The sequence below is a fragment of the Eretmochelys imbricata genome, chromosome 23, assembly GCF_965152235.1.
Source record: "Eretmochelys imbricata isolate rEreImb1 chromosome 23, rEreImb1.hap1, whole genome shotgun sequence".
Taxonomy (NCBI): Eukaryota; Metazoa; Chordata; order Testudines; family Cheloniidae; genus Eretmochelys; species Eretmochelys imbricata.
This window is the reverse complement of record NC_135594.1, coordinates 15,106,282-15,119,522: the sequence shown is the minus strand read 5'-3', so window position 1 is coordinate 15,119,522 and position 13,241 is coordinate 15,106,282. Positions and strand designations below refer to the sequence as shown.

General features: G+C 64.7%; 2 protein-coding genes across 2 annotated transcripts; both read left to right on the top strand.

Moving 5' to 3' along the window:
* Positions 1 to 7: 7 nt before the first annotated feature.
* On the top strand, positions 8 to 2,562 carry LOC144279127 (apoptosis regulator BAX-like). Its single transcript, XM_077840582.1, has 4 exons — positions 8 to 24; positions 619 to 754; positions 1,020 to 1,124; positions 2,322 to 2,562. The coding sequence occupies exons 2-4, from the start codon at positions 620 to 622 to the stop codon at positions 2,421 to 2,423; spliced, it is 342 nt and encodes a 113-aa protein (XP_077696708.1). The 5' UTR covers positions 8 to 24; position 619; the 3' UTR covers positions 2,424 to 2,562.
* A 4,115-nt stretch (positions 2,563 to 6,677) lies between these two features.
* Positions 6,678 to 10,010, top strand: LOC144279213 (apoptosis regulator BAX-like). The gene is made up of 6 exons (XM_077840701.1): positions 6,678 to 6,801; positions 7,083 to 7,134; positions 7,531 to 7,701; positions 7,878 to 8,010; positions 8,339 to 8,437; positions 8,641 to 10,010. Exons 1-6 carry the CDS (start codon positions 6,738 to 6,740, stop codon positions 8,674 to 8,676), a joined length of 555 nt encoding a protein of 184 aa, XP_077696827.1. The 5' UTR covers positions 6,678 to 6,737; the 3' UTR covers positions 8,677 to 10,010.
* The last annotated feature ends 3,231 nt before the right edge of the window (positions 10,011 to 13,241 follow it).

Genomic DNA, 13,241 nt, shown 5'->3' with positions numbered 1-13,241 from the left:
TGACAGCAACGCGGAGCTGCAGAGGTGGGGGCGGGTCCCCCCCGGGTCCCCCCCCCTCCCACCCCACCCCCTGCCCTGGGGGGCCTGCCCCATCTGCTTCCACGGGGCTCTGCGGCCTCTGGCAGCCCCCTCTGCTTTGTGCCAGCCCCACAGAGCCCCCCTCCCCTCCGGGTCTCGCCTGGGTCCCCCTCCGGACGCCTGGGTCCCCCTCCGGACGCCTGGGTCCCCCTCCGGACGCCTGGGTCCCCCTCCGGACGCCTGGGTCCCCCTCCGGACGCCTGGGTCCCCCTCCGGACGCCTGGGTCCATCTGTCTGCCCTGGGCAGCCTCCAGCCTCGCCCAGCTGCCTGCCCTAGCTCCTTTGGGTACCTGCTGCTTTCCTCCTCCCCACTCCATCCACCCCCGGACAAGTCTCAACCCTCCCTGACTCCAGCTGCCCCTCTTCCGAATTAACCCTTCTCCAAGTAGGGAAACTGAGGCAGGTGTTCTCACCTTTTCGGCCCCTCTTCCTCTGGGGCGGCAGGATTGTCCCCCGGCAGTCGGCGGGGTCTGTTCCCCCCCAGCCCGTGGAGGGGTAACACCCCCCCTCGGCATGGTTCTAACCCTCTGTCCCCCACAGTATGATTGACCGGGTGGGGACCCACGCCCCCAAGGACGTCTTCTTCCGGGTGGCCGCCGAGATGTTCTCCGACGGGACCTTCAACTGGGGCCGGGTCGTGGCGCTCTTCTACTTCGCCTGCAAGCTGGTGCTCAAGGTGGGGTGGCAGGGAGACCCCTCCCTTTCCTCCCCCCCAAGCTGTGAAACCCCTGCCACCCCTCCCCGTGACCTTCTGCTACCCCTCCCCTGGCTGTGAGGTCCCTCCCACCCCCTACAGCCCTTCTGCTACCCCCTCCCCCTGGCTGTGAGACCCCTCGCCACCGGACAGCCCCTGGCTGCCCCTCCCCTTTCGGATATGCGCCCCCTTCCCCGCTGCTGCTGACCCCTCCCACTGGTTCACCTGCTGCCCCCCTCTCCTCCAGGCTCTGTGCACCAAGGTCCCGGAGCTGGTGCGGACCATCGTGGGCTGGACGTTGGAGTACCTCCGGGAGCATGTGCTGGCCTGGATCCAGGCCCAGGGAGGATGGGTGAGTCCAGCCAGAGCTGCCCTCCTTCCCCCCTTGCCTACCAGGCTGCATGCAAATGAGGCACTGTCCTCATTTGCATAGCTAGCGAAGGTCCCTGAGTCGTCCGTGTGACTGGGTGCCTGGTAGGGCCGCGCGACCTCCAAAGCCGGTGGGTTATTCCACAGTTAGATTCACCAAACCGGTAACGAAACCCCTTCGGCGGCGCCAGGCTGGTTAACCAGAAACCAGCCGCACCCCATGGCTCCCGTCCACCTGCACTGGGCTGATCTAGCGAGGGGTGGCTGAGCGCCTAATTCACCCTGCGTCAGGTTCTCCCCGTCCCAAGGCATCAGACACTTCCCCCACGGCTCAGCCCGTGTCCCGGCCTTTCCCCAAACCCCACTCTGCCGGCCCGTCCTCCAGTTCTAACTGGGGTTCGGGAACCACAACCCTTCGGGCAGGTTCCCGGCAGGGATGCGGCCAGCTCGCGGCGTCTCTCTGGGGACTTACAGGAGCTGGGCAGGGCCTCGGGCCGTAGCTCAAAATGCTCCTTCTGCTTGGAAATCCGCGGGCCAGAAAATCAGTGATGCACTGGAGCCGTGGCCGGGGGTTTTTATGTCCTCGGCCATGGGCCTGGGAAGGGACTAGCCCAAACGCAGGTCCTGCACGTGGAAAGTCACTAGCCAAGCTGGAGTCTGAGCTCACAGGGCCCTGAGGTGTTTGGCTGGGTGGCCGGGGTGACCGATGGCCCCTCGCTGTCCGAGGAGAAGGGCTCACTGGAGAATTGACTCGCGCTGGGCTGACGGGGGTGGGTGTAAACTGCCCTGTGGGCGTCGTGTCCCCACCCCCCCAGGAACAAACCCAGCCAGGATACGAACGCAGAGCCAACGTGCCCAGAGACAGCCTAGAGTCCTGGCTCCCAGCACCCCCGCTAACCACTAGACCACACTCCCCTGAGAGCCGGTCAGAGAACCCAGGAGTCCTGGCTGCCAGATCCCCCCACTCCCTCCCACCCCACTAGACCCCACTCTCCTCCCAGAACTAGAGAGGGAACCCAGGAGTCCTGGCTCCCAGCCCAGTTCCAAACGCTCTAGACGCTGCTGCCTCCCAGCGACCCCCAAACCGTTGTGTGGCGCTGCCCCCTCCCCAGAGCCAGCCGCATGTCAACCTCATTCCCATGACGGTTCAGTGGTGCCCTTTGCTCTCCCCCCCACCCAGGACGGCCTCCTCTCCTATTTCGGCACGCCCACCTGGCAGACCATCACCATCTTCGCTGCCGGCGTTCTCACCGCCTCCCTCACCATCTGGAAGATGTCGTAGGGCGGGGAGGGGTGCGCTCCGCAGCACCCCACGTCCGGCCGGACTGCGCTGGGCTCCCGGGGGGCCGGCTCCCCTCGTCCAGCCTTGTTCCCTCCCCAATTCCTGGTGCCTTGGATACAACTCGGAACAAACCTCTCGGGACCCTGCGCTGTGACGGCCTGGCCTGGCCCGCGCCTCCCGGATCGGGACAGAGTCGTCGGGGGACACGGACGCTCCGTGTGGCAGGATGCCCTCCTGCATCTGGGGCAGAGACTTGAGAGGCCTTGAGCCCCACCTGGGGCTGGTCAGCGTTTAAGTCCCGGACAGGCTGGCTGCCCGCGGGGGAATCCTGGGCTAAGATCTTGGGGGCTGGAGCCAGTTCCGGGAGCTGAACTCGGGCCGAGATCTCCCAGGGGCTGGAGCCGGTTCCTGGGGCTGAACTGGGGCCAAGATCTCAGGGGCTGGAGCCGGTTCCAGCATCAGGGGCTGAACTGGGGCCAAGATCTCAGGGGCTGGAGCCGGTTCCAGCATCAGGGGCTGAACTGGGGCCGAGATCTCAGGGGCTGGAGCCGGTTCTGGGGCCGGGGGCTGGGCTGGGGCCGAGATCTCAGGGGCTGGAGCCGGTTCTGGGGCCGGGGGCTGGGCTGGGGCCGAGATCTCAGGGGCTGGAGCCGATTCTGGCGCCGGGAGCTGGGCTGGGGTCGAGATCTCAGTGGCTGGAGCCGGTTCCAGCATCAGGGGCTGAACTGGGGCTGAGATCTCAGGGGCTGGAGCCGGTTCTGGGGCCGGGGGCTGGGCTGGGGCCGAGATCTCAGGGGCTGGAGCCGATTCTGGTGCCGGGAGCTGGGCTGGGGTCGAGATCTCAGGGGCTGGAGCCGATTGCGGTGCCGGGGGCTGAGCTGAGCCGGGCAGGCTCAGGCCTGGCTGCCCGTGACCTGAGGGACTCGGTTTCCTTCCCTGAAACACCTGTTGGGGGGCCCCCCTGCTTCCAAGTTCCCCCCCTGCTGTCAGCGCCCCGGATGGGCAGGTGCAGCCCCCTGCCGATTTCATTTGCTCATAACCCCCCCGCCTCCCAGCACCTCTGTGGGGATTTCCCATCCCAGCCCCCCCAGCCTGGCAGGGCCCCCCTACGAGGGCACCTCTGTCCAGGGTACCCCAGCGCCAGGTGCCTCTGTCCTCCCACCCCCCAGTGCTGTGCACAGCACCTTCCCCAGGCGTAAAATCCGGTTGCCCCCTCACTCTAGTGCGGCCTTAGGGCCCCCCTCAAAACCCTGCTGGGGGGCTGGTTTTGGGGATGCCCCCGTAGCAGGAGAATCCTTGTACAGAGCACTCACAACAGTACTGTAGTGGGGGAAGGGACTGGCCCCATCTTCCACCACCCCCCCATCGCTATTTCTTCTCTCACACACACACCCCCACACACACACTTTGTACTGTAACTAACTTAATCCTGTTTGTAAAGCGATGTGTGTTCTCAGGTATGGGGGGGCCTGTATGGGGGCTGACCCCTTCCCTAGCAGCCGTGCCCCCTCTTCAGCCCACTGGTAAACTTTTGGGGGGGGGCAGCGGGCGACTCCCCGATTTGCCCTGAATGTCCCTCTGCAGCCACCAGCTTGGGGGGGTGGGGGGTTGCCAGGAACTTTGCAGGGGTGGGGGGGATGCTGCTCCCAGCTGTGATGTGGGGGTGGGGGGGCAGAAGAACGGTTCCTGGGTTAGGCCCCCCCCGAAAGGCTGGTTTGGGGTGTGGTGGATGAGAGGGGAGTAGCTGGCAGGATCCCGCTCCCAATGCTGCTGGGGGCTCTTAGCACGTCTGGAGCTGCCCCCCCCCCCCCCCCGGCGCCCACCCACCAGGCTGGGATCTCTCAGCCCTTTGAACCTGGGGGGCTGAGCCCGGAGCATTCGGGGGGGTTGGGGCAGACGCATGCGCTGATGAATGGGTTGGGGGGGGCAGTACTTGAAATGATTGGGGGGGTGGAGTCAGGGAGTATGTGATGTCATGGATGGGCGGTGCTAATAGGGCAGGAATGGTGATGTAATGAATTTGGGGGTTGGGTGTGATGTCATGGGTGGGGCGGGGCTATTAGGAAGGGGCTGATGATGTAATGGATTTGGGGGTGTGATGTCACGGGTGGTGATGTAAGGAATTTGAGGGTTGGGTGTGATGTCATGGGTGGGGCGGGGCTATTAGGAAGGGACTGATGATGTAATTAATTTAGGGGAAACATAATTTTAACCTCTTCTCATTCCGATCCCTGTTCTGTGTCCCTCCCCCCCAGCGTACCTCATCCCCTCCTCCGCTGGGGGGCCCCCATGCTGCCCCCGCCCCACGCACTGACTTTCTGCCTAGTATCCTGTGTCCATGTACTGTCTCTGCGGTGTCCCCCCCCCGGCTAGTGGCTGCGCCCCCTGGATCAGAACTGGGGGGGGTCAGCAAGAGGGAGGGTCCGTAGTGGGCAGAGATCCCCCCTCCCACCCATATGGGGGCCTCGGCTGGCAGTGCCTCTGGACTCTGTTTTTTTTATCTCTCTTTTGTATTTCTACTCAGTGATCATCACCCCCCGCACCCATTTGTCTGTCCCCCCCTGTTGATCCATCTGTCCCCCCCATCTGTGTGACTCCCCCCCCATCCCTATCTCACCCCCAACCGGGGTCTCTGTATTTAAGATTCTTCCTTTGTAATTTTTTCTACCGTGGCTGTTTTGATACCGGGGGGGGGGGGAGTTGTGTGTAAAATAAAATAAACTGTAAGGACAGGAGCTGGTCGGGTCTTACGTGTGGGGGTGGGGACCCAGACAGGTGCTGCGAGCTTCCCCCTAGCAGTGCCCCCAGCTGGCAGAGCAGGGGGGGACATGGGCCAGAACCTCCCACCGTTGCTATTCCCGGTCCCACAGGCCCCCCTGCCCTGGGTCATGCTCGGGACCCATCAACCCCGGCATCCTGGCTCCTGCTGCTCCAGCGGGTGGAGCAGGGACCCCCTTCCAGGCAGCGATGGGACAGGGGAAGTTCCCCACCCGGTGGCTCATCGGCCGCTGGGCGAGCAGGTGGCAGGTAGTTCCACAGGCCCCTAGGGGCTGGCTCACAGTAGGAGCCCGGCCCCACAGCGTGGGGGAGGGGGGAGCTGAGGCCAAAGAAAGGGTTAACACCCTAGCTACTGCCTTACACTAGTGCCAGTCAGCCCCGCCCGGATCGGGGCCCCTATCACTCAGCCCCCTCCCAGAGCCAGAAGAGAACCCAGGAGTCCTGGTTCCCAGCACCCCCTGCTCTAGTCCCTAGACCAGGCCGGCTGTAGGCCCAATGGCACCCCGGCGAGGAGCCCCCTCCAGTTAAACTTTCAAACGCCGTATTTCTGATTTTAGCCCGTTTCACGAGGGCGACGCACGATTTGCACGCGCGATTCACCCCTGCCCCATACGACGCCGTGTTTGCCCGCCGAGCTCTGTGGAGCCGGGTTTGTTCCTGCCACTGATAAGCAAATAATTCGGTTCCTCTGAGCTCCTAGGAGCATTTCATGTGGAGGAAATACTGGCATGTGCAGACAGCCCCCCAAGCCTGGCACCCCAGAGGCCTAGGACCCCCCCTGCCTGTGTGTGGAATAGCCCCGTCCTCTCCCTGCTCTGTTCACCAGTTGGGCCTAACCTGGGACCCCCCAATTTGGGTTTATTGGTTTCTGGGCCCAGACTTGTTTCCCGGGCCTGGTGTGAACACATCCTTGGATTCGAGTTTCACTTCACTTCCCAAATCAGCCGGCGCAATCCACAGGGGGCTCAGCCGCGCTGTTAGCGGGCCGGGCTGATGGAGATTCGCACTCTGGGGTAGTCGGGCCTGAGAGCACGAGGACACGTTCACAACTGCACGACGCACGCGGTTTGCACGAGCCCACTTTGCGCCAATCCTGGCTCTTGGCTGGACTGGCCCCGGCCCCCGTGTACCACCTGCCGGGGCCTGGCCACGCCGTTCCAGGCCCCGCATCCGCCTCCAACCCCCAGCCGTGCGAGGGACTCGTGGAAAACGAATCCACGGACGGGACGCCGGAAACACGGGACTTCGGCTGCTCGGTTTTCTCGTCTGTCGCGCGTGACAAAAATGCCCCTCACAGCCCAGGCTGTCCCACAGCCCAACTCCCCCTCCCCTCCTGGAACTGGGGAGAGAACCCAGGAGTCCTGGCTCCCAGCCCCTCCTGCTCTAACTACTAACCCCCACTCCCCTCTGCGAGCAGGGCAGAGAACCCAGGAGTCCTGGCTCCTGGCCCGGGGCAGGACACGTGTAAATGGGCGGAATGCGGATCCTGCCCTGCAGCGCCAGGCGAGGCGGGGCGGGTCCCGGGGCCTCAGCGGGATGGAGACGCACCAGGCCGGGGGGCTCCCGGTTGCTCCTGGGGCTGCTCGCCCATCCCCCACTGGTAGGAGGGGGGGGGGGCGTCGAGTCAGCTTTCACTTTCGATTCAGGGGCCGGGAAGTCCGAAAACTGTGGGGGAGGGGCTGGGAGCCTGGACTCCTGGGTTCTCTCCCTGGCTGGGGGGGGTGGTCTAGTGGTTAGAGCAGGGGGGGGCTGGGCGCCAGGACTCCTGGGTTCTCTCCCTGGCTGGGGGGGATGGTCTAGTGGGTAGAGCGGAGGAGGGGCTGGGAGCCCGGACGCCTGGGTTCCCTAGAGGGAACCCAATAAATTTTCTCTCCTTTTGAGGTGCCGAGAGCATTTCCTGCATCCAGCGCATCGGGGCGTCCCTGCTCCGGGGGTAAGTGGGGGACTCCCGCCCGAAAACGGGGGTCCCTGGAGCTCCGCCCCCACCTCTCCCGCATGCCCCTCCCCCCGCACCTTTCTTCTGCCCCCCACCCCAGACACTACAGCCCCCGTCCTGCAACCTCTACCCAGGGAGAGTCCCTGAGACCCTCTCACCTGCACCCCGGCTTTCCCCCTGGGCCCCCACCCTCCTCAGGCCCCTTCCCCACCTGCGTCCCCTCCCCCACCAGCACCCCCTCCTCCTGGAGCCTCTCACCTACACCCCACCTTCCCCCCAGTGCTTCCCAGATCCCACCCCCTGAGCCCCTCCCCTCGACAGGCTTCTCCCCCACCTGCCCCCCGTCCCCCCCCCCCCCGGCCCGGTAACCCGCCCCGGCTGGTTCCCTTCCAGGTTCGTCCTGTCCCAGCTCCATCAGCAGGGCCCCGGGCCCCACCCCGCCCGGTCGGTCACCGTGGAGGAGCTGGGGGGCCAGGACGCCCCCGATGGGCCCCGGGTCACGTCCCTGCGTGAGACTCTGCACCGGATATGGGGGAGCATGAGCCAGAACCCCGAGATTGACAGGTGAGGAGACCCCGACCTGCAGGCGGCCCCCCCCAAGTCCAGATGGTGCCCCTCACTCCCGACCCCCAGCCCTCTCCGGCTCTGCCGCTGCCCCTCACTCCTGATCCCCCCCCGACCTTGCCGGTGCCCCTCACTCCTGACCCACAGCCCCTGGCTGATGCCCCCTCTCCCTGCAGCCTGGTGCAGTGCATGGCGGGGCAGCCCCCCCTGCCGGCGCTGGCCGCCGTCTCGGAGCAGGTGTTCGCTGACGGCATCAACTGGGGCAGAGTCGTCGTTTTCTTCTACTTCACCTACAGGGTCATCGCCCAGGTAATGGGGGGGCCTGAGCCCGGACGCCTGGGTTCTCTCCTGGCTCGGTGGGGGGGGGGAGTGGGGTCTAGTGGTTGAAGCAGGGGGGCTGGGATGCAGGACTCCTGCGTTCTACCCCGGAAGGGGAATGGGGTCTCGTGGTTAGAGCCGGGGTGTGCGGGGACTGGGAGCCAGGACTCCTGGGTTCTCTCCCTGGCCCGGGGAGGGGAGGGGGGGTCTAGTGGTTAGAGCGGGGAGGGGGCTGGGAGCCGGGACTCCTTGTTTCTCCCCCCAGATTGGGGGCTGGGATCCCAGCTGGCTGCTTACCCCCCCGCAATCTCTCCCCCAGGCTCTGGGCGGGTCTGACTGTCTCCGGTCCCTGATCGACTGGGCCCTAAACTTCCTGCGGGAGCGAGTTGTCCCCTGGATCCAGCACCAGGGGGGCTGGGTGAGTGCGGAGACCCCCTCCCCCCATTCTGGGACCCCTCCCCCCCTGCAGGGACCCCCTTCCGCCACCCACAGGCACAGTCCTTCCCCCATCTGCCCCCCTCCCTTGCTTCCCCCTCGTGCGGGTGCGGGGGGGGTGGGGGGGTCTCTGGGTGGGGGAGGGTCGCATATGTCTGCCACTAACCTCCCCCCTCTGTTTGGCAGGACTCCATCTTCAGCTACCTCACCTCTTCCTCCTAGGGGGGGCACAGCCCCCCCACCTGGGACGGCATCAGCAGCTGGGACAGAGCAGCCGCCCCCCTCCCCACCCCCCGCAGCAGAGACCCCAGAGGATGGACGGGGGCGGGATTACCCATGGCCCCTAGGTCTGCAGAAGTGAAGACAGCCTGGGGGGATGATGTGTGAACTTTCCCCCTCCCAGCCCCCAAAATAAAATCACAAATGAAAAAGCACAAATAACCAGGGCTGCCCACCGAATCGCGATGAACTCGAAACAAATTAACTCGATTTAAAAAAAAAAAAACCCAGTCCCGCCGATCCGTGGTCTTAACACCGCCGTTCGCCCGGAGCCGGGCCCACTGGCACGGGAGATCCCGACGCAACGCGGGATCCGAAGTGCCCCGGGCGTCGCTGCCCGGGGTGAGTCCCGGGGACAAAGATTTGCACGGGGGAGAAGCCAGACTTTCTTTCAGCTCCCCTCGCACGGGGACTGTCGTGCGAGCAGGAAAGTGCAAAGTACAAAGGTAGAATTTTCTTTGTGTTACATCCCTGCCCTCCAGAACTGACTAATGCAAATCCACTCGGTCCTGCTCCCTGTTCGGCCCGTCGCCGGACAGACGGGTTTGTTTAAGTCTAGGGGCGAGAAAGCTGCTGCTTATTTACAGGGCCCTCCCGATTTCACGGCCGTGAAAAACTTGTCACGGCCCGTGAAATAAGCCCTTCCCCGTGAAATTTGATCTTCCCTGTGCTGCTGGGAGCCCCAACTCTGAAGGCAGCGCAGAAATGAGGGGGGCAATCCCATGACCCCCCGCCACAGCAGGTTTGAGACCCCCCCCCCACAATCCTCTTTTGGGTCGGGCTCCCCACGGTTACAACAGCGTGAAACTCTGGCGGTAAACGTGAAATTGACCAATTCTGAACCCCTCTGGCCGTGAGCTGGACCAGAACGGACGGTGAATTTGGTGGGGCCCTGATTATTTCCAGTGTCCCCCAAACGAGAGAGCTGGCGTTCGCGTGGTGCCCTTGTACCCGGCCTTGCAAGATCTTTACGTGCCAGAGGCCCTAGGCGGTGGTCTGCCCCGCCTGCTCCGGCCTGGTGATTGCACTCACGCTGGCTCGTGTGTTGCTCCCGGGCCAATGTCTGTAATCAGACAGAATAACCAGAGGGGAGGCAGGGGCGCGGGTTGTCCTGCGGCAGGGCCGAAAGCGACGCCGGAAACTGGGCAAACCCATCGCTCGCCCGCCTCCGTGGGGCCTGTTCTTGTTGAACCGCGGGACTAAAACCGCGATGGAGCATGGCGGAGTTTTGTAATTGTCTGACGGCCCCGCAAAGAAATAAACGAGTGGGGAAAACATTCAAGGCTTTAGTGACTTTTTGAAAGGTCAGTGAAGAAAAACACACACACCCCCGCTGCTCCCCCACACCCCAATTCCCCCCCTGCTGCCCTCCCAGCACCATGATCTCTCCTAGGCTGCTCCTTCCCCCCCAGCCTCTGCTCCCCACACTGCCCCCTTCCCCGCTGCCAGGATCCCCCCACCCCCCCAGCACCTGCATGCTGAGCTCTGTGAATTTCGGGGCGAGGGGTATATGGAGGGGTCAGTCAGCTGTGGAAGGGTGGATGGCAGGTTACACCCTCCCGAGGGCGACTCTCCTCTGCACGGCCTGGGATCGGCCCTGCTGGACCCTGGGTGACAGCGGAGACCGATTTACATCAGGGCCAGTGCGTCACTGGTTCTCTGGCCCGCGGATTTCCAAGCACGAGGAGCGTTTTGGCCCTGCCCAGCCCCTGCAAGTGCCCAGGCGAGCCGGTCGCATCCCCGCCGGGAGCCTGCCCGAAGGACGTCATCGCGGCAGGCGTTCGGCTGCGGGTTCTTCCTGCATGTCTGCACCAGCGCCGGCCTCGATCGAAACGCCCAGGAGGGCCAACAAGACTTGGTTCAGTAGCCAAGGTGCCCGGGCAGGTTTACTGCGGGCAAAGGAGGGTCCTTGCTCCCCGGTTACGCTGACCCAGTGGTTTTCAAACTCTTTTTCTGGCGACCCCGTTGAAGAAGACTGTCGATGCCCACGACCCAGTGGAGCTGGGGATGAGGGGGTTGGGGTGCAGGAGGGGGCTCAGGGCTGGGGCAGGGGGTTGCGGTGCGGGAGGGGGTCAGGGCTCTGGGCTGGGGGTGCAGGCTCTGGGGTGGGGCCAGGGATGAGGGGTTTGGGGTGCAGGAGGGGGCTGTGTTTGGGGGGCTCAGGGCTGGGGCAGGGGGTTGCGGTGTGGGAGGGGGTCAGGGCTCTGGGCTGGGGGTGCAGGCTCTGGGGTGGGGCCAGGGATGAGGGGTTTGGGGTGCAGGAGGGGGCTGTGTTTGGGGGGCTCAGGGCTGGGGCAGGGGGTTGGGGCATGGGGTTACCTCGGGCGTCTCCCGGTCTGCGATGCAGCAGGGGTGCTGAGGCAGGGCGAAGCAGCCAGCTCTGTGTGGCTCTCGCCCACAGACACCGTGTGCCCCCCCGCCCCAGCGCCCATTGGCCGGTTCCAGGCCAATGGGAGTGAGGAGCTGGCACTTGGGCTGGGGGCAGCGCGTGGACCCCGTGGCCCCCCTGCCTAGGAGCCGGCCCCACTGCTGGGCACTTCTGGGGCGCAGCGCGGTCCAGGACAGGTCGAGACCAGCCTGCCTCAGCTGGGCAGCCCCACTGACGGGAATTTAACGGCCTTGTCCTGGGGCTGACCAGAGCGACCCAGCGCCTGACATGCCACGACTCAGTTCTGGGTCCCTGTGATGAAGTGGGACTGTTCTTAATGTTTCCCCTGAATATTGTTGGGGTGCCTCAGTTTCCCCATGGCAGTTCTTAAGTCTCTAGGGGGTGGGGTCTGGGTGTATGATCACTGCAGAGCCCTAGAGGGCAGGTGTGTGCAGGGGTCTGGACACAGAGAATGGCCGACACCCTGTTTCCTGGCCACTGATGGCCTGGGCCCTTCCCCCCTACCAGGTGAGAGCTAAAGGGTTGGAGAACAAAGGAATCCGGTGACCTCCTGGCCCCAGAACGGGACAAAGCCCAGAGGAGGGGGGGGCTGGAGGGAGTTTCAGTTTGGGGCTGGCTGGGGACATGGAGTGAAGGGCAGACGGGGTTGTCTGGCTCCCTGCCCCCCAAAATGGACCCAGCTGAGGGGTCCCTGTTCTCTGCACCTACAAGCTCTGTGTCAGACCATGTCCCTGTCGTCTAATAAACCTTCTGTGTTACTGGCTGAGAGTCACGTCTGACTGCGGAGTTGGGGGGCAGGACCCTCTGGCCCCTCCAGGACCCCGCCTGGGCGGACTCGCTGTGGGAAGCGCCCGGAGGGGCAGGGGAGGCTGGAGGCTCCGGGGTCAGCCCCAGGAAGGTGGAGCCGGGGGAACTGTGTGTCCTGCAGACAGGCTGCTCCCGGAGAGGAGACCCCCAGAGTCCAGCCTGGCTGCTTGGGGAGCAGATCCAGGGCAGTGCCCGGGGACAGTCCCGACCCACAATTTGAAAACCCCAGATCTAACCCTTGTATCCCCGTGAGAATGGAGCAGCCCCGGCAGGGGCAGGACTTTCCACCTCCCGCAGTCCGGGCGAAGGGTCAAAGTGGGACCCCCCTGTTCCTAGAGGGAGACAAACAATCTGGGATAAGGAAACTGAGGCGGGTTAGAGGCAGATCTGGCTGGAGCTGGTTTTCCAGCTGGCCCCATGGTGATATTATTCTGTTTCCTTCGTGACCGACTTGACATGTCGCCGCAATGACCCCCCCTCGCCCCCCATTTACAGCCCTCCTGGTGCTGAGTCACGGCTCAGCTGCTGAATAAGACCCTGTGACCCTGGACTTTGTGCCAACTTTCTAATGGCTCAAAACTGAACACCCTGGCCCCGCCCCTTCTCTGAGGCCACACCCCCTCCCTCCATCCCCCCCTCCCTGGGTGGCTCGCTGTCCCCCCACCCTCACTCACTTTCACCGGGCTGGGGCAGGGGGTTGGGGTTGGGAGGGGCGAGGGCTCTGGCTGGGGGGGTGCTGGCTCTGGGTTGGGGCCATGGATGAGGGGTGCGGGATCTGGGAGGGAGTTAGGGTGTGTGGGGCGGCTCAGGGCTGGGGCAGAGGGTTGGGAGGGGCGAGGGCTCCGGCTGGGCCCGTGGGCTCCAGGGTGGAGCCAGAGATGAGGGGTTTGGGGTTCAGGAGGGGGCTCTGGGCTAGGACTGAGGGCTTCGAGGGCAGGAGGGGGCTCAAAGCTGGGGCAGGGGGTTGGGGAGCAGGGTCTGGGAGGGAGTTAGGGGGCGTGGGAGGGTGTTGGCTCTGGGGTGGGGCCAGGGATGAGGGGTTTAGGGGTGCATGAGGGGGCTCTGGGCTAGGTCTGAGGGGTTTGAGGGCAGGAGAGGGCTCAGAGCTGAGTCAGAGAGCAGGGTCTGGGAGGGAGTTGGGGGGTTGTGGGGGGTGTAGGGCTGGGGCAGGGAGCGGGAGGTGAGGGCTGTGACTGGGGGGTGCTGGGTCTGGGGTGGGGCCAGGGATGAGGGTTGCGGGGTCTGGGACAAACTTAGGAGTGATACAGCAGAGATCTGTGGGTCCAATTGAAGGGCCCCTGCAGAGCTGGGG

Coding starts and splice junctions, on each gene's coding strand:
- LOC144279127 (XM_077840582.1), top strand. CDS start 620: ATGATTGACCGGGTGGGGACCCACGCCCCCAAGGACGTCTTCTTCCGG. Junction 755..1,019: donor CCTGCAAGCTGGTGCTCAAG/GTGGGGTGGCAG, acceptor CCTCTCCTCCAG/GCTCTGTGCACCAAGGTCCC. Junction 1,125..2,321: donor TCCAGGCCCAGGGAGGATGG/GTGAGTCCAGCC, acceptor CCCCCCACCCAG/GACGGCCTCCTCTCCTATTT.
- LOC144279213 (XM_077840701.1), top strand. CDS start 6,738: ATGGAGACGCACCAGGCCGGGGGGCTCCCGGTTGCTCCTGGGGCTGCT. Junction 7,135..7,530: donor GGGGCGTCCCTGCTCCGGGG/GTAAGTGGGGGA, acceptor GTTCCCTTCCAG/GTTCGTCCTGTCCCAGCTCC. Junction 7,702..7,877: donor CAGAACCCCGAGATTGACAG/GTGAGGAGACCC, acceptor CTCTCCCTGCAG/CCTGGTGCAGTGCATGGCGG.